The sequence below is a fragment of the Phocoena sinus genome, chromosome 17 (genome assembly GCF_008692025.1).
Source record: "Phocoena sinus isolate mPhoSin1 chromosome 17, mPhoSin1.pri, whole genome shotgun sequence".
Taxonomy (NCBI): Eukaryota; Metazoa; Chordata; class Mammalia; order Artiodactyla; family Phocoenidae; genus Phocoena; species Phocoena sinus.
In genome coordinates this window covers 51,319,805-51,340,883 of record NC_045779.1, presented here as the reverse complement: position 1 = coordinate 51,340,883, position 21,079 = coordinate 51,319,805, and the positions used below count along the sequence as shown (strand labels likewise).

The following is a 21,079-nucleotide window of genomic DNA, read 5'->3' as shown; positions in this document are numbered from 1 at the left end:
TGACATTATCAACTGAGAGATGTTATATTTTTGGAGTGGTATCCAAGATGACAGAAACTTACAAAAATTCCTTATACTATCCTTTCCCTTAGAGTCAAGAAAAGGCAAATCATATCGTCAGGAAAGATGTGTAAAACATCACTGGGTACTATGGAGTTTATGGTGCCAAAGTCAAAGACTGAAGAGCACAGATGATATTCTCAGAGCTCTTTCCAAAAACACTAAGACTTTACAAAATAAGTCTATGAAAAGAGAATGGATCTAATAAGACAATTTTTAAAAATTTGTTTAAAGAGAATGGCAGGGAGGGAAAATATTACTAACGAATAGGGTTTGGATATATGAACAATGACTTAAAATATCGAAATGATGGATTCATGTCTAATGGTAAAGTGCATCTCATATGGCAGGGAAGGGCATGCTTGCCTGGTCTTGCATTACTGAAGAGACAGTGAAACCGAGGAAAAACAAACAAACAAACAAAATGAAACTCTAAATTTAGTTACTATGGAGAGCTTTGGGTCTGAAATGAAAAGGGAAACAAGTGAGGGTAGGATATCACTTGTTCACATGAGAAAATAACTAAGAAGGGAGTTGGAAACTATAATTACACTTTTAGAAACATTTATACCTGACATCTCTTTATAAAGGCAGTATATTGTGGCCATTAAGAGCACCAAACTTGGAGTCAGGCTGCCTAGGTTTGAAAATCGCTCCTGTTAATAACCAGTTATATCACCTTGGAGAAAGTTATTTAATCTTTCATGCCTTAATTTCCTCATTTGTAAAACAGGAAAAGTACCTACCTTATAATAAATTTTGTTTGCTATTATAACTGTTATTGTTGTTACTGCTATTGTAATTGCAATAAAAATAGCAGACATAATAAAGTGAACTTACAGCATGCAATTAGTAAACACAATATAAGGTGTATTACTGTGATATGGTAAAAAGTATGTATCAACTCCTTTAATACTCAGAAAACTTTTATTATGTCCATCTTGCAAATGAAAAGTTAGGCCCAGAGATGGTATGTAATTTGTCCATGGCCACATGTCAGAGCCAAACTTGGAAGCCAGACGATACAGCTCGCGCATCTGTGTTCTCTCTCAACTATTATAAGGTAGCAGCTTCCAGAGAATGGGACTCATGACAGAATACAGAGATAGAAACACTGGAAAGCTATGCAGGGGGGAAACAGACCTCTATTTTCATATAATACATAAAAATCAGTTCCAAATGGATTGTGGATCTAAATGTGAAAAGTAGAAGAAAAAAAACTCCAAAGACACACAAGATTATCTTTATGACCATCAGTAGCAAATGATTTCTTAAGCAGAACATAAAAGACAAACCATAAGGGAAATGAACGATTAGGGTGAAGATAATCTTCAAAACTTTCTTCATCAAAATCATTTGAGAGTGATTGCAACTAAGGAGTTAAAAAGATCTGCTACACATATAATGAACAAAGGGCCCATAATCAAAAAACTAAAAAACAAAATAAAAAGTCATAAACCAATGAAAAACATAGACTTCACGTAAGAAGATATCCAAACAGCCAATAAACATATGAAAAAGTGTTCAACCTCACTGGTCATCAGGGAGATACAAAACAAAACCATGAAGATACCACTACACATATACCAGAATGACTATAATTACAAAAACTGACAGAAGGATGTGTTGGTGAAAATGTGGAACTATGAGAACGCTCAAACACTGCTGGTGAGACTATAAACAAGTAATCTGGAAAACCAGCTTTATCTACTTCAGTTAGATATATATACATCCTATGACACAGTATTTCCACTCAAAGGTATACACCCCTAAGAAGTACATGTACATATACACCAAGAGACTTGTACAGCAATATCAGTGTAGTATTATTCATAATAGCCCCAAACAGGAAATAATCCAAACGCCTATCAACAACTGAATAAACGGGCTTCCCTGGTGGCACAGTGGCTGAGAATCCGCCTGCCAATGCAGGGGACACAGGTTCGAGCCCCGGTCCAGGAAGATCCCACATGCCGTGGAGCAACTAAGCCCATGTGCCACAACTACTGAGACTGTGCTCTAAAGCCCGTGAGCCACAACTACTGAGCCTGCGTGGTGCAACTACTGAAGCCCGTGGGCCTGGAGCCCGTGCTCCGCAACAAGAAAAGCCACCACAATGAGAAGCCCGCACACTGCAAAGAAGAGTAGCCCCCGCTTGCCACAATTAGAGAAAGCCCGTGAGCAGCGACGAAGATGCAACACAGCCAAATATAAATAAGTAAATAAAATAAATTTTTTAAAAAACTGAATAAATTATAGTATGTTCATATAATAGACTACAGTACAATGAAAATGAATGAACTACAAACTTAAAAAAATATAAAACTCATAAATCATGCAATAGGCCAGACAAAAATAAATACATACTGTATGATTCTATAAATTTCAAAAAAAAAAAGCCAGAACTATGGGATTATAAATTTGTACTTTTGAGGGGAATACAAGGAGTAGAATTTGAAAGAAGGTTCCAGGAAGGTTTTGGGGTGCTGTAATGTTTCTATTTATTGACCTGGATACATTTACTTGTATAATTCATTGGAATGTATCTTTGTGACTTGGGTTCATTTTTCCATGTATGTTATAATTTAATAAAAATTGATTTTAGAAATATAGTCATGCCAGGTCAAAAAAAGCACTCTCTGAGCAGCTAGTTGTTTCTCAAAAATATCTTAAAAACAATGATGTCGTTTGCACACTATTATTTTCATATTATCCAAGTCTTATTTATTTATTTATTTATTTTGCGGTACGTGGGCTTCTCACTGTTGTGGCCTCTCCCATTGCGGAGCACAGGCTCCAGATGCGCAGGCTCAGCGGCCATGGCTCACGGGCCCAGCTGCTCTGCAGCATGTGGGATCTTCCCGGACTGGGGCACGAACCCATGTCCCCTGCATCGGCAGGCGCACTCTCAACCACTGCGTAACCAGGGAAGCCCCCAAGTCTTATTTTTAAATCACAAACTATCCCTCCCTCCCTCGCAACCCCCAACGCCCAAGCCTACTCTGTGTGGAACCCCTCGAGCCCTCTCAGATGGAGCCTTCTCCATTTGAAGAAGCATAGCTTAGCTAATATTTATAGATATTCTGACTTGCAATATGCCAACAGAACCAACATTCTCTATTTTATATAATAAAACTACACAAAAGTGACTAAATGGTGTGATCACAGGGCACTGAATTGTTTTAATCTCCCCAACCAGGAGTACAAAAACAAAGAAATAAACAGCACCAAAACCAAGACCAAAATAAGAGGAAACAAACCCAACAAAGACATCTTTCAAAAAAAACTATATTGCAGGCAATCCTTCAAAACCCTAGAAGGTTGTTATACCACCAACAGTAGCAGGACCTACAAAAGCTCAACAGCTATGTGGTAGGCACTACAGGATGTAAAAGAGGACAACCTACTACTCTATAAGCCACTGAAGTAAAAAAAAGTATGAACTGATGCAATGGCTTGCAAAACTAGGACAGTCTCATAGGCTCCAAATCAAAGTATAAAGAACTGCATGCAGGGCTTCCCTGGTGGCACAGTGGTTGAGAATCTGCCTACTAATGCAGGGGACATGGGTTCGAGCCCTGGTCTGGGAGGATCCCACATGCCGCGGAGCAACTAAGCCCGTGAGCCACAACTACTGAGCCTGCGCATCTGGAGCCTGTGCTCCGCAACAGGAGAGGCCGCGATAGTGAGAGGCCCCGCGCACCGCAATGAAGAGTGACCCTCGCTTGCCACAACTAGAGAAAGCCCACGCACAGAAACAAAGACACAACACAGCAAAAATAAATAAATAAAATAAATTAATAAACTCCTACCCCCAACATCTTCAAAAAACAAAACAAAAAAACTGCATGCAAACGTGACCTTAAACAAATCTAATAGTCTAAGACCTCAAAATCTCTGAATTATCCAGCAAACACCCTCTTCCAAAAGGAAAAAAACCTCAAACTGAAAGAAAACTACAGAAACTGAAACCAAATTTAACAGGGCAGAAACACTGGGGTTAAGAGGGAGAGATGGTTCAGATAAGGGGAGAAGGGGAGGGTGGGAGGTAGTGATGCCCAGAGGCAGAAAATCCCAGAAGAAAAAACAACAACAACAAAATGTAACATTTAAAACTGAGAACACCACCTCAAAATTCAAGATCTGTAGACCGGTAGGGGTAGAACACAGGGAGGCCTGCAGCCAGAAAAATCATTCTGAACCTGACCTAGTTCTAAGAAAGACTAGATATATAGAGAGGTCATATTTGAGTTCTCTGTAACAAAGAAGAGGAAACATATAAACTACCAGAAAAAAAAGAAGAGAATAAAATACAGAAAATGACAGATGGATTTGAAAAAAAAATGAATGATAAAAGGAAGTGTGAAAGGAGATCCAATAAACTTATAGTTGGAGACCTGAAAAAGAAAACTTAAGGAATCAAGCAAAAAAAATTCAAAATCATAATTCTAAAAGCAACTTTCCTCAAACTAAAAGAGGACTGAATCCAAATATTAAAAAGGTCTATAGCGTATTTGGGAAGACCGACCCAAGAATATCAACAAAACATTATCATAGTGAAACTACTGGATTTTAAAGATAAAGAAAAAAATTCCTTTGGGCAACCTGACAAAAAGTGCAAGTCACTTATTAGAGAAAGAAAATCAGGATGGCATGAAACTTGTTGACAAAAATATTTTATCCTAAAAAAAAAGGAACAATATGCTTAATACTTAGGTAAATGTATTTAATAGCAAAGGATGTATAAAAAGTCAAATTGTCCTTCAAATATAAAGACTATAGACAGATAAGTTACAAACATGAAAGATGTAAGAAGGTGAGTTTTTCCATGAGTCTTTCCTGAAGAATCTCCTAGGGATGAGCTTCAGTAAACTAAAAAATGAGGGGAGATGTTTCAGATAAGATCTGACTGTAAACAGAGTACATAAACTTTGTTATATAGTCTTGTTAGTTTACTTTTAGGATTTTCTTCCTCTTTTTTTTATTATTTGAGATATCTCTGATTAATAATACACTCACATACCCAATCTGCCTCTGAAATACATCATGAAATTTATCCTTTCTGGATTTTTACAATTACTTTTATTTGCCAAATGTAGAACTACTGAGATGATAAGGCTCATTATGGGATCATAATAGTAACAGACTCCTGTTACTATTTTACTAAAGTAAAACTACTATTTTACTAAAGTAAAAAACATTTGATAAAGACCCAAAAGCACAAAAGTTCAATGATAGACATCTAGCTTTGTAGTTTGTAGAAACATAAACAACAACTAAGAAATACATTAACTGACCTTTGTCATAATATAAAATTATCGATACTAACCTGATAAGCTCTGTTTATTTGACTAGCTGCCCAACTAGCATATTTCATGTTGTCCTTTTTTGTTTTTGCACTTGCTTTTGGATTAGAAGCAATATGACTTGCAGACTAAGAACAAAAAAGAAACATCAAAAACAATACTCCTTTGATGTAGCCAAGACACTCAAAAACATGTAAGGGTCATAATTGCAATGGGCTGATAATAAAGAGTTTTTCAAAACTGTATCAACACAATTTTTAAAATAAAATAAAGCTGAATGAAATTAGTGAAATGAAATGAAAATATTTTAAAATGGAGAATAATCCAAGGTAGTAGGAAGAGAAAGGATACCTTAAATAATATCTAAAATTATTTTATTACTTGTCTACCACAGCCCTTGAAGGTAAAATTCCATCATCACTTAAATACTGTAGGATATTACTGGTGCTATTTCTTATTACTGAATTACTTCAACTTTTCTATGTCAGAATTTTAGAATTACTGAATATTAATATAAGGAACCTCAAAAATAATTTAGTCTAACTTCCTACATTAACAGGTGAAAAAAAAATTAAGTCCAATAGGAGTGAACTGACTTAACTAAAGTAAGTTAACGAAAGTCTTACAAGTAGAAAGAGATCATCACTTCCAACCTATTTCTCTTTTCACTACACTGAGAGTCTCCAAACTATGTTCCAAAGAACCAATTAGAGCCATCATCTCCTTTTTAAAGATGTATTTAAACAAGGGATTGTTAAACTGGGATCCATGCAAGAATCTGTAGACCCTCAAAATCATATTATTTTTAATTGTATGTATTTCTGGGAAGAGAAAGATACAAATTTTATCTTATGCTTAAATATATCTGTCCATGTGGTTTCTTTAATGCCTAGCCTGTGTTATATGCTTTTTCCTTCTGTCTCCTTCTCTGCCACTAAGGAATTTATATGCCAAAATCTGATTGCAGTAGTTAAGAGAATGATTCTGGAGTCAACTGCCTGAGCATCATTTAGCAGCTCTGTGTCCATCCTTGGGCAAATTAATCAGGACTCTATGTGCCTTGGTTTCATTTTCTGTGAAATGGTAGTAGTAATAGTACCTTCTCAAATAGTTGATATAAAGATGTAATGATTTAAAATAAAAAAGAGAGCTCATAACAACACCTGACACATAAAGTGCTATGTATTTTTACTATTATTAATAATTTATTTATTTTAAAAAATAGTATTTATTTGGTAAAAGAGACACTGCTACCATACTGTACCTACAAGCTGTTACAACTGGCACTAGTAGAATCCAGAAAAAATTTTTTGAAATCCCTTTAATCTGTTTTCTAATTATATTTTGCCATTTCTTTCCTAAAAATTATTTCATTTACGCTTCTTCCTGCCTCCATTTCTGCAATCAATCCTTTTCACTAAGCTCCAACAAAATATTCATCCGAAAGTCCATGAAAAGACTAGGATAAATTAAAATTTCAAAGGACTGGCCTATTAAAGAAGTTTATTTTTCTAGTCATTCTGACTGTAGAAAGGAGCTCATTTTATATAAATTTGAAGTTCATTAAATTCTTCCTCTATTTCCCATAGCTCTTGTTAACTGACTTTTTCTAAGCTCATCATTTAGCATACATAAACAAAAGAAATATTTAATTACATGCGTACCACAAACTGTTTTTCTATATCATAAAAAAAGTTTTAGTTTGGCATGAGAGATTTTATTTCTAATATGTCTTTTATAAACATAGTTTAAAAATATCTCATACAATTATAATTTAAGGTAAGAAATAAAATGTTGGGCATGAACCCAAGAATAACAAAACAATTAAGAAATACAACGGGCTTCCCTGGTGGCGCAGTGGTTGAATGTCCGCCTGCCGTTGCAGGGGACAGTGGTTCGTGTCCCGGTCCGGGAAGATCCCACGTGCCGCGGAGCGGCTGGGCCTGTGAGCCATGGCCACTGAGCCTGCGCGTCCGGAGCCTGTGCTCCGCAACGGGAGAGGCCACAACAGTGAGAGGCCCGCGTACCGCAAACAGAAAAAAAAAGAGGAAAACAAAAAAGAAGGAAATCACTTTGGGCTTCCCTGGTGGCGCAATGGTTGAGAGTCCACCTGGCGATGCAGGGGACACGGGTTCGTGCCCTGGTCTGGGAAGATCCCACATGCCGCGGAGCAGCTGGGCCCGTGAGCCATGCCCGCTGAGCCCGTGCGTCCGGAGCTTGTGCTCTGCAACGGGAGAGGCCACAACAGTGAGAGGTCCACGTACCGCAAAAAAAAAAAAAAAAAAAAAAAAAGAAATACATAATATAGCTTTGTATCTGTTACTATTTAATTTCATAAAGGCAGATTTAAATTCTGATATAGTAAAAGATAATTGACAATAAAATGTCAAATAGCTGGGATATATTAATATTGAAAAATATAACTGCCTTACAACCTATTGCTCATAATTAACTAGAGGAAAAAAATCATATGCTTATCAATGAAATACAAAAAAAAAAAAAAAGAGGGAAGTGATTAACTGGGACGGTTAATGGACTTTAAATGACATTTCATAAAATAACATTAAACATGCACCTCAACTCACCATGTAAAGTCCAAACAAAGCTCTCATATTTCTGTTGTTCAGTTTCAATGCCTGTGCAAAATACTTTCTTGAAAGTTCAAGATTTTCAAGTCCACCTTGGGTATATTTAACCTGTTAAAAATTACGGAGTGCTGAAACCTGTTTATTTTACTACTTTGAAATATAGCATGTTTCATCATACCATAGGCATTAGTAATTGAAACAGATATTCTGTAAACAAATGCAAGATGTTAAAAGAATTCATCTTAAAGTTGTTAAAGCTAATCTAAACTTTAAAGCATAACCTACCCTCCAGAATCATTATATTCTATGAACATTAAGATCACTGAGCTTTTAAAATAAAAAAAATGCTGCCAATATAAAAAAGGCAGTATAATTTCTATTTCAACTGCCTTCCAAATGCTTCACAACTTTATTTTCTATTACTAGTATTATAAATCTAGACTTCATACTGAATTGTCCTTTCCTAGTTGCACTGACATTCCTTAATGATGAAGTCCTTTTAACCTTATAGAATTCAATTGTATTGCTATTCTTAACAGTTAATCAAATAAGATAAATACTTCCTACTTTCCAAAATACTGACCTTAATATCAATTTCCTAGAATATGGATGTAAAAACTGTAATCACTGTAAATGCCTTAAAGGCCATTAAATGGTGATAACTATGACATAATTCATAATTAGGAAAGAATACAGTATGCAATTAGAAAAATACAAAGAATTTCCCTATTTTAAATAAGTGCATTTAACTGAAAAGTCAGTATTTCCATTATAGTATTAAAAATTTTACTCCCATAAATCAATTTTCATCACATCTCACATATTTATATACTTGCCTAACGTTAACGACATATTCTTAGTTCCATAATAATACCCACACCAACAAAAATAAAATCACATACAATTGTTGTTTTTGAAAACACTTACTTCAGCATACTGCTGACAGTATAAGTGGTTGTGTGGATTAGTCATCATAAGCTCCTCTAAACAAAAGGCTGCTTTAGCATAGCTGAAAAACATCAAGGAGTTAATTTTAAAAGTCATAAATTTTATGTCAGTTACACCTTAAAATAATTTTAAAACAATTTTAGTGATATTACACATTTTATTCCCAAAATACTTTAAATACCTTTATTAATAAAGTACCTATCTTGAATTCATAAATACGAATATCATATTTTTTAATGAAATGAATACACAGAAGCTTAAATCCTAAAGCAGCCTGTGAACTATCAAGAGATATTACATTTTTCTTTTTTTCTTATTTTTTTATGTAGGTATGGCTGCGTTGGGTCTTCATTGCAGTGCGCGGGACTTTCTCTATTTGCACCAAGCAAGGGTTACACAGTGCGCGGGCTTCTCATTGCCGTGGCTTCTCTTGTTGCGGAGCATGGGCTCTAGGTGCGCAGGCTTCAGCAGCTGTGCCACATGGCCTCAGTAGTTGTGGCTTGCGGGCTCTAGAGCACAGGCTCAGTAGTTGTGGCGCACAGGCTTAGTTGCTCCACGGCATGTGGGATCTTCCCGGTCCAGGTCTCGAACCTGTGTCCCCTGCATTGGCAGGCAGATTCTTTACCACTGTGCCACCAGGGAAGTCCCGAGATATTAAATTTTTAAAACTGGGTCACTAGGATGACATCCAAACATAATTAACAACACAGGCTTCAAGATCTTGGATCAGGTTACATATAAAATAGGTTCTACAAGTCCACTGATCATTTAATAAAATATTCAAATAGCTAAAGTGTAATGAGGAAATAAACACTAAATATTCACTAAAAATCCTTTACAGACATATCCCACATATTCCATTATAAAGACTTTTCATTATTTAAGGTTACTGTCAAATACAAAGTTATTAAGTTACGAATTTCTAAACCCATGAAAAACAGATCAAGTTCGTGGTTTTGATATGCACTCTACTACTATTTAATCATGTGGTAGAGAAACAAAATCTTTACTGAAAACCTAAGGAGAAAACTGCTGCAAAGGGCTCTGGAAAATAGTTTTATACCACATGACTATAATTCTCCTTAATGTATTTTATATGTTTAAGCCCTGTGAATATCCTTCCTATTTACAGGAAATCCTAAAGAACACAGGTCTTGTAAGATTTAGTCCCAGTGAGGAGGTTATGACATTACAACAGAAAATGGCTACCTACAGTTATTTTTGACATCTGTCACCAATATACAAAGGTATCTATTTTACACTAATGTCTGATATACTTAGTTTTCAAAATATATACGTTGCAGTTTCAAACATGTGAAATACTAATAATAGCTAACTTTTATTAGGTACTCATTATGTATCATGCACTTCCCTAGGTGTGTTACAACTATTAATTCATTTAATCCCACCAAAACCCTAGGAAGTAGGCAGGCAGCCTACACTCTTAACCACAATGCATACTACCTATATACACTACACATCAGGATGAAAAATCGAGGTGGTGATGGTAGTGATGAATATGTCAACGGTAACATAAAAACAGGTACAGCAATCAAACCCAAAGGGCCAAAGGAACCAAAAACACCCTGCAGATTAGCCCCAAATCACAGCATTTCAAACTTATGAAGGACCTTATATATAATTCTCATCAAAGATCATGCTGCTATTTAGCCCTTTTCATATTTATGCCCAACACCCAGTATTGGTTCTTGACATATGATAGCTATATAATGAATGACTGAACAAATGACAATAAATGTGTAGAACAAAAGTATTGTGACTACCTATCTGATATTTATTCATCATTGTGTAGAAGGGGAAGTCGTCTCTACCTTAAACACCAGCTTCATCAGAAAGATAGTTCCCTTCTAAATGTGTTCCTTTACGGTAACGCCAAAAATTCATATTAATGCTAAGAATAAATGTTCTTAGAGATTTAAATGGGTTGAGCAAAACAGTGACTCTGATTCTTATATAGCATAATGTAAGATAAAATGGGCAGAGAGGAGTTTCTAATGAAAAATGAATGCCAAGATATTTTTCTCAAAAATTATTTAGTATCACATACGAGGGGATACCTTCCCCCAATTTTACAAAATATAAAATCAAATTAATTTTGTGGATAAAGTATAGAATCAAATAAACTTAGAGCTGGAAGGAGTGAGAAATGGTCTAATCCAGTTTTTCTCAGCCAGGGGTACACGAGTATTAAGCCATACAAAAGTGATTTGAGTGATGACTATTTTCTCAGTTCTCCCAAGATGGTACATAGCCAATACCAATGCAGATATATAAAGAAATTAATTCATTATATACAACTCATGAGACTAAGATTTAGAGAAGTCAAAATAATTGGAATCCGTTTAAAATAGAATAACCACTATTATTACTACATTAGAGTCAGTAACTAAAGCTTTTGAAGTTCTTCTGTTCCTCACAAAAGCATATGTATAGGTTACAATATTTGTTCCTTGACTGCTTTATCAACATTGTGATTTTTTCCTTACAGGATTCTGATAATTCCCTTTGTTATAGAATTTTATAGTAAGGCTGTACCTACAATAATCACAATCATAATCAATCTTTACTAACTGCTCCCTGCTGATATAACATCTATTTTTAACTACAAATCAAGTAAAAAAAAATTCAGTATCTTTGTTTAAAATACATATTTTTGTTTATAATATGTACTGTGGGGTTAAGGTATAAATCATGACTAATTTTTTATACTTAGAGCAAGTGTCTCAATGTGATCAACTGGTGTGACATATACCACTAGAATAACTGTATCTAGAATTTATAAATCAGAAGCAAATTTAAATAAAAATAACTTAAAGACATAAAAAAAGTATGTGGCAGAATTCTATATCCCCTTTGCTCTCTATGAAATCACTGAATAGACTTATATGAACAGTCTACTGTGGAAATTTATTTGGAGTAAAAAAGTCTACATCTAGATTCACAATGCTGCCTGTGACTTACTATAACTATTAATATGAAGAAAAGAATGTCAAAATATTAAATATATCAAGCAATTCCTAAATTGGTACATTTTTGCCACCAGGTCCACAAAACTGTGGTAAACTGACATTCCACAGTAACTTACTACTTGTACCAACAATACCCTACCGAAGACAATGACTTGCTCAAATAAGTTAAATGAATTAAGTGAACATTCTGATTTTCATACAGTTTCAAAAAATCTGAAGACATTTATTTCCACTCACCGTAAATCTGAATATCCCTTCTAAGTGTTCAATTAGAAAAAATAAACAGACATTGTGTAAGTAACTAGCTTCAAGACCAAAAAGAGTTTTGTAATACAAGATAAAAGGGTAGGCAGAATGTAAGTATCATTTCCCATGAAAAGAAACTATTTTTCAGGTGCTTTTCTCTTTGTATCTCTTAATTTCTTGTGATTCTTCAGTTCATTTCTCTTAAATGTACATCCAACTCTATCTCAATAAACTCTTTAGAGACTCAAAACAAAGCAAAACTGAATGTGGCTATTACAAGGTGAGGCAAATAATAAATTTAATGATAGGTTAAAAATAAAGTATAACCTATTTGAGAACTAAATATAGAAATATTACAAATACATGTAAAAATGTAAAAATTGATAAAGAAGTAGAAGAAAAAAACAGAGATGATATATTTATATAGTTCTTAGAGGACAGAAAACCTGAAAGCAATATAAATTGATATATCTGACCATCTAAAAATATAAAGTTTCTATAAGTTAAAAAAATCAATATTAAAAGGACATAATAAACAAGGATATATTCTTGACAGGACAAAGGCTCATATCATTTACATAAAGAGCTCTTAAAAAACGTGTAACCAATTTTCACTTATCAAAATTTGCAAAGATTAGAAAGAACAGTAGCACCCGGTGTTGTTAAGTGGACATTCTAATAATTGCTGATGTGAGAGTAAACTGACACTACCTTTCTAGTGCACATCTAGGAATGATTTATCAAAACCACTGAAAATGTGCATATCATTTAATCAAGTAATTCTACTTCTAAGAATTTAGCCCAAGGAAAAATTTAAATAAAGATAATCATTATATGTATGTGTAACTGAATTACTTTGCTGTATACCTAAAACTAACACAACATTGTGAATCAACTATACTTCAATAAAAACAAAAACAAAAACAAAACCCTAAAAAACAAACAAACAAAACAATCCTGAGCCTCCAATCTATGAATTTGGTATTATTTAGGTGTTCTTTAATTTCATTAATTAATATTTTATAGTTTCCAGCATACAAATAATTTACATTTTAAAAAATACTTTATAAATGTTGACTTTAAAACAATGAAAAATAGAAACATTACCATTTAACCAAATACACTACCACTCTTACATACGTAAGAGAAAGCTAAGTATATTTACAAATATGATCATACAAGCATCCAAACATGGTTCAGGAAATAACTTCCTAACAAAAAACAAAGAGAATCTGATAGCCAGCATATATAATAGAGAAATGAAAAATGGTTCCCAGAATACAGTACACATTCATTGAGTGACATTTTATTTTCGCCGCCACTTTTATTAGAATTACACAGATAATACATTAACTCTATTTCACATACATATATACCCCTGAGAAAAGGCAAGAGACAAGTATCTTCCATTCGATATTATTTCCTATGTCAGCTATTTGTACTATGAGGATGAGGTTAAGTATTCTAAGTATTCGTGCACAGTAAGAATATGTGCATGAGAATCTGATTCTGTTCTCTGAAAAGGAAGGAAAGAAACAATGTGATATACTTCAGACTCCTCACTAAGAAAAAAGGGGAAAAAAAGCCTGCCTCTAGATAGAGGTTAGCGTTAATGCTGTGATATTAGAAAAGACTGGGCTAATCCTCTCACACTGGGATTTCCTCCTGTCACTGCAATAAAAAAAAGCTAACAAAAACATTAAATATCCAATAAGCAAGTTCCTACAGCATTCAACATTCTTGATTATTCTTGGTTTTTTACCCAGGCAACAGAATGCTTCTACTTTGGAAGAGTTGATTCTCTTAGCACTAAGGCTAATAAATGCATACAATTGACAGAATTTTTAAACAGCAGGGAGTATAATACTCTTTGTATGTAAGAACAATTTAAATTCTAAAAATTCACAATTTTGATTCACTAAAAATAACCTTAGCTCAGCACATACATGCCTTTCTAACTCCAAAGAATGCCATCTGTATTTGAAAGAATACTCATTTCCCAAACAAAAATAATTTAGCAAACACAAATGACCTACTTAAAGCAATTCACATATTATAACCAACAAACTGTCGATTTGTTTTTCTTCATTTATTTATTTTGCTAATTTAAAATGACGTGATTCATACCTCTCACCAATCCTTTAGAAACTACTATGCCTTCTGAACTTATATAGTGATGAAAATTGCACTCCTTAACGAAATTTTATGTGTTAACGACTTACTCATGTTCATTGATATAAAGTTCTGCGAGTTCATGCCAGGCTTCTTGGTCTCCAACAAATCTGGTGAGAGGAAAGGGAAAAAAAGTAAGTGTGTAGATATTCTATAAATGAACAGCATGGAGGCAAAAAGGAAAATCAAATGCAAATTCCATTTTAATTAAAAAAGATTTATCAGAATAACAAAACACAATCCTCTTGTAAGACACTCACTGTTCCAGATACTCATTCAGTTCCCGAATGGCCTCCACATTTTTCCCCTGGGCTTTTCGAATGGCAATCTTACGCTTTCTTGCAGCCTGTGGGTTGACATTAATAAAGGATTAGACCCTCATGATTCCCTGGGTTTTTGTAAAGAGGTAATTTGACTGTGCAAATTATTATCTCAATGCCAGTGAAATTCCATTGTAAAACTACTGCTTAGTGGGAGTTTATAAACATACCCCATGACATCCCACTGGGGAGTTCAAACATTCCTCTAACAATCACATGTGCTTTACTTTTGATGTACACAATGTATGCATCATTTCATTCAAATAAATAACCATCCAGATTCTGATAATTACAAGCCAGCAGGGAATCCTAATCTTTATCCAGCCTAAAGTCCTTTACTCTGTCTCATTCATAAGATCTGTATCTTAAGAGACAGAGGGATAGTGGAGATTAGAAAATAATCTTACTGTGGCCACTTGAATGTCATTATACAAATATGGCTTCAAATAAGTTTTTTCACAATTTCAAGAGAAAAATCTACCTAAGTCTTTCAAAACAATAATATAGGTGCTGAAAGAAATATTTTATAATAGACAAAACATTTAAAACCTGCAACTTAAAGCTTTTTAAATATATAAAAATCAATGCCATTTATTTATACATTCATCAAATATGTAACAAACATCTGTTGTTTGCCAGGTACTGCGCTGGACAATAAAAATATAAGGATAAAAAAAAGGAACAGATAATTCCTTGCAGGAGCTCAGTCTGATAAGAGAAAGAGACATCAAATAAAAAGACAATAATAGAGATATCTAAGATGTTGTGGCAACACAGTGGTGATCCTAACAAGGCTGTGGCAGATGGGAGGAAGTGGAAACACAGGAAGCAAAGAGCGTCCCAGATGTGATACCTGGGTTGAAAGAGAAAGTGCAAGTAGACATTAAAAAAGCAGAAAAGAAAGTTGTGTGGAGGGACGATACTGCATAGTAGGAGAACACAGGAGCAAAGGCATAGGAGACAGCAGCATTGTGTATAATCAAGACTATATGTTTGGGGCTGAAGTGACTGGAGGGCTCTGTGTGAATTACTAAATTTACATCCCCTCCATCTCTGTTTAATTCAATGCAGAAGACTAAACAATAAAACACTATAATTAGGGCTAGGTTAGGCTTATTAATTATGAACGTGATTGTCATTGTTTTATGTAAAACACACTCCACAAGATACAGACAAGGGAAGTACTGTAAAATGAATGGGGCCTCTTTAGACCAAAGGAGCTATCTGTCCTGGGGTGGAAAAGGTGGGTTTTTGCTCTGAAAAACTGAAAGTCAAAATATCAGAGTGAATCAAAAGACTCCCAATAAATATGAAAAAGCAATATTTATAATAATAGTGATAACAATATTTCAGTAATGAAAGAATGACACATCTGTTAAAAATGTATACCCCTGATTATATGGTTCATGCTGAATGCCTACCAGAACACCTGCCACACAGCAGGAACTCAAATATTTTTGGAATAATTTCACTATGCACAACAATGAAAGCGCCATAATAAATGTAAAGTTTAAGTCTCGAGAATTCAGAAGGAAAGTAAAAGTAAAGCTCTAAAAGTAACTCAATCCTAAAGCCTTTAGGAAGAATATTAGACTTCAAATGTACGCCTTATTCCAAGTCCTTCTGCAAACAGGTGAGGATTAAATTAACATAATTAAGAAACTAATTTCTTTGGAGCATATATGATCTAATTTCACCAGTTCAACAGAATTTGAAACATTTTTGTTTATTCATTTCATTTGATGACACTACTTCTTCCACAGGCAATATGTCAGAGCAGAGAGTCTAGGTTTTGAAATAAAAAGACAAGGAACTGAATCCCAATTCTTGTCACTTACGAGCTTTCTAACCAAGACCAAAACATCCGACCTGCCCAAACTTCAGTAATACCACCAATCTCCAAGTATCAAAGTGAAGTATCTAACACAGTACACAGCATATAACAGTACTGAATAAATGTTATCTTCCTTCTTTTTTACCTTTGGTCTATGCTTAATATATATATGTGTTAAAACTTGCCAAAAGCTCTACCTATGAGATCTTTAAAGAACTGGCACAGGCTTGCTTAGTTTAATATTGATATATTGCCCCAATCCTTACAGGATTTGTATCAGCTGAAATGAGATATTGTATAGATGCAGTGAAACTTGTTGAAAATACTTCATTCAAATGCCACAAATAAGAGACAAAAAGTCAAAGTATAAATATGAATAGCAACTAATACCTCTACAGTAAGAGATGTGGTATGAACACTGTAATGGACACAATTATTCACAAAATGAGTTTCGTTTTTTTTAAAAACACCTGTCTAATATTAACTCATTTTCTCATTGATTTGACAAGAGAATCATGTCTCTACTGTTGAACAAACACCAAATTTTTAGGTCAGCAGCATTTTGCAGAATACAGTTTATAAAGCACTGCTAGTGTTTCAAAGATAATTAATCTTTAAAAATGCCTTTTTAAAACAGAATCCTTTTGTAAATAATGAAAAACAGAGGTTTAAACAACCCAAATGCATCAAAAGAGGTAGGATGAGAAGTAGGATCTCAAATTTCTGATTCCCATTCTAGATTTATTGATAAGAGTTCCTGAAACTGAAATATTACCAATTAATTTGTTACTATTATTTTGAATTATGTATATTTATAGTAGGTGGAATGCCATAATTTTACAATGTAAAACAGAAATTCAGTATTAACTTTGTAACAGCCTATTTTAAAAACTAAGAGTTTTCCACCTAACAAACACTTCAGTGAAGTATAAGCAAAGATTTTAAACATAAGGTTTTACTAATCAATTTGTGAAACATGCCCCCAAATCTCTACTATAATAAGCAATACACTGCTTAACCATGTAAGGCCTAAGATAATAGTAACTTATCTCCTAATATTATAAGGTTTAAAACACACTTTTAAGAGGTAACTATTCAACTATGCAAAGCCAGTCTTCCTAATGAAACTATACATGACAGCTTAAAGAAAAACCTATATGGCAATCACTATCATACAGGCAACAATGGATCATTAAGTCACATACAACAGCCCTCTACAGAAAAATACTACCACATTCTGGCACAAAAACCATGATCATTTAAAATAAGCATTAAGCAGGGATTTCATTTCCGGCCAAAATGGAGTAACAGGGAGCGGTTGTACCCTCTTGCCTGAGACCATGAAAGAACTGTACTATATATATAAAACAACCACTTTTAAGGCATAGGACGACAGGCAAAAAAGGAGAGTTGATCCCTGACAGGCAGAAACAAATGAGGTGGGCCCTGACTGACTGCTTTGAGAGAGTTTCAAGGGTGCTGGGCAAGAAAAGAAAATCAGGTTGAGCTGTGAGTTCATAAGGAGCTCAGAGTCCAAGAAGATCAAAGAGGCTACAGTTCATGGGACAGAGTACAGGAGAAGAGAGAAAAATACAGAATGGAGACTCTAAAGAGATTCGCCTTGAATCTCAAGGGTTTCCCTCGAGTACTCAGGTTCGCACTGATCAGTGCATGTGTATGTGGAAACCACTACAGCCAAGGAAAGATCTACCAGAAAAGTTTAGGGGAAAATGTGCCCAGAGCTCACACAGGGCTGGGAATAGTGCCCCTACCTACCAGCCAGACTGGAAAATGCCATGATTCCTGGAGCAGTGAACAGACTACCCAGAAGAACATAATGGGGAATTAATTAGTCCCAGTATAAACACTGTTCTGGTCCTGTCTAACAAAGACCCAAAAGGATGAAATTGTTTGCAAGTAACTTAATGATATCTCACAAGAAAGCTCAAACAATATATATAAGAATACAAAAATCAAAAGGAGCAAAGAGAACTTTAGAGCATGACGGTTTTGTTCATTATGATTGTGGTGATGGTTTCACAAGTGTATACAAATGTCCAAACTTATCAAATTATACACCTTAAATATGTGCAGTCTATTCTACATCAATTATATGCCAAAACAGTTTTTAAAATAGCACTAATTAGACATTAAGTACAGTCTTGACTATCAACTTCCATTTATATTTCTTTCTTATACTTTTTATCTTTTTTTTTTAATACTTTTTATCTTATAAAATATGCCAATATTCTGTATTTATCTAAATTTCTTGTTTAGATCAACCTTTGTAAAAGTCAGTTTAAGTCAAAAATGAAAACTGTTCCACATTTTACAAGCGATTTTAATAATGGAGTCAGAATTTCTATTATAAACTATGAAACTTCAAAACATTCTTATGACCATAAATTTCTTACATACCTCTGTTTATATACAAGGAGCTAGCTAGCAATTTTTCCTGAAAGACATATCACATCTTAAAAAAAAATGAGGCCACGCAGGGAGAGAACCTAGAAAATGATTAAAGGATTAAGGTCTACCAGCAAAATACAACCTAGAACGCCCCCTACCCCAGATGTTGGGACACAGAAACAGACCACTGGCCAACAAAGGGAAAGCAGAGTTCCAAGTTCTTCTGCCTCCGAGGCTTATGCCGTGACCCTGGGAAATATGGCATTCTAAAAGCATTTTCAGGGGCTTCCCTGGTGGCGCAGTGGTTGGGAATCCGCCTGCCAATGTGGGGGACACGGGTTCGAGCATGGGAAGATCCCACGTGCCGCAGAACAACTGGGCCCACGCATCACAGCTACTGAGCCTGTGCTCTGGAGCCCGCGGGTCACAACTACTGAGCCCGCATGCCACGGCTGCTAAAGCCTGCGCACCTAGAGCCTGTGCTCTGCACACAACAAGAGAAGCCACTGCAATGAGAGGTCCACGCACCTCAACGAAGAGTGGCCCTCGCTTGCTGCAACCGGAGAAAGCCCGCGCACAGCAACGAAGACCCAACACAGCCAAAAATAAATAAATAAAATTAATTAAAAAAAAATAAATAAATAAACCATCTTCACTCTTGGCACAGAAGCAATTACATCTAATTCCAAAATAAGACTTCAAATATTTGATATATCATAACAGGCAGTTCACAATTGGGAGGCAAAATCTGATCTTTCTGAAATATGAAATTTAACTAAAAAGATAAGAATTATTGTACTTTCTTTCTGAAAGGCATTCATGCATTCAACAAGTATTTACTGAAGGCATATATGCTAGGCATTGTTGCATGCAATGGGCATAATTTTTCCCTCAAAGAGCTTTCAAAGGATGAAAAGCCTACTTTTACTTTAAAAGCAGGCAAACAAAAAACTGACCGGTGTTGGGGTAATCTAAGGGATAAAAAGTTCACAGTGAGCCTAATTCAATACTTGATTTTGATGAGCTGGTGACGAAAATTTTCATACTTCAGAGTTATCCTTCTAAAATAACATTCATATCTAAGTTTGCATCATTTGTATATTTTTATTGCAAAATATACTTTCATCCAACCCCCATCCTCTTCAATTCTACTTATCCTAGGTTTAGATCCCCATAATCTCTAGCCTAAGACAGAACAGCCTCCAAATTACTATTTCATTTCTTTTCACCTCTTTCAAACCAACTCCCGTATTACTGACAAAGTTATCTCTAAAAAAAAAATCTGGTGGAATTTCACTAATCAAAATTTGACTTCATTCTCCATTTTCTAAGAATAAAAATTAAAATTCTGTTACACCCAATATCTTGTAATAACTTATAATGGAATCTAATCTGCAAAAAGGCCCAAATCACTATGCTGTATACCTGAAACTAACAGAATATTGTAAATCAACTATACTTCAATTAAAAAGAAAACAAAAAAAGAAATAAAACTGTATTGATAATGCAGAAAAAAAATTAAAATTCTAAAGTGTAACATACCAGGAGGTTCACAAATGTAGACTTTCTTGTATCGCTAGTCACTCTGAACAATGAACCAACTAAAAGGTACAAAATATTGTTCCTTAGAGCCCTAGTTTTCCTCAGCAGTAAATCAGTCAGGAAGAAGGGGGAGGTTAAAACTTACAAAGAGCACCAGAACCATGCCCTCTCTTCAACGAGAATAGAAATGAAATTTCATGCGAAAATCGTGTTAAAGGAGGCAGTTCAAAAAGAGAAATACACCTGGTCCTTTAAGCATATTAGAAGATATTAAACATCACTCATAATGCAAATTAAAACAAAGTAACATTTTTAACTAATTAGACTGGCAAAGGTTAAACACAAAAAAAGCTGATAATATACCACCTGGGAGGATACAGGGCAAGAAGCACTTTCATATACCAAATAAATGAGTATAGACAGCTAAAAAGCTTCTGTGGAGGGAAATTTGGTAACAACTATCAAATTTTAAAATACATGGACCTCCTGACTAGGAGACTTCACTTCTAGGAATCTATCCTACAAATGACATGTACTGCAGCACTGCTTCTGGGAAGAATATATCAGATACCAAGGGGACTTAATTAAAAGAAAGTTTTCCATGAAGACAGGGATTATACATCCATGCGTTACAATGCTATGCAGGTACCTAAAGGATGAGGTA

General features: G+C 34.7%; 1 protein-coding gene across 2 annotated transcripts in view; it reads right to left on the bottom strand.

The window, feature by feature from the left end:
* EMC2 (ER membrane protein complex subunit 2) overlaps positions 1-21,079 on the bottom strand; it is a 52,388-nt gene that overhangs the window by 7,597 nt on the left and 23,712 nt on the right. The window contains exons 6-10 of one of the 2 annotated variants that reach the window (XM_032610587.1): positions 14,571-14,656; positions 14,361-14,420; positions 8,882-8,963; positions 7,952-8,062; positions 5,390-5,494 (exon numbers count right to left, since the gene is read on the bottom strand). In XM_032610587.1, coding sequence (XP_032466478.1) covers positions 5,390-5,494; positions 7,952-8,062; positions 8,882-8,963; positions 14,361-14,420; positions 14,571-14,656 — 444 coding nt within the window. The remainder of the gene's footprint in view (positions 1-5,389; positions 5,495-7,951; positions 8,063-8,881; positions 8,964-14,360; positions 14,421-14,570; positions 14,657-21,079) is intronic. The other variant, XM_032610588.1, reaches the window with a different exon arrangement.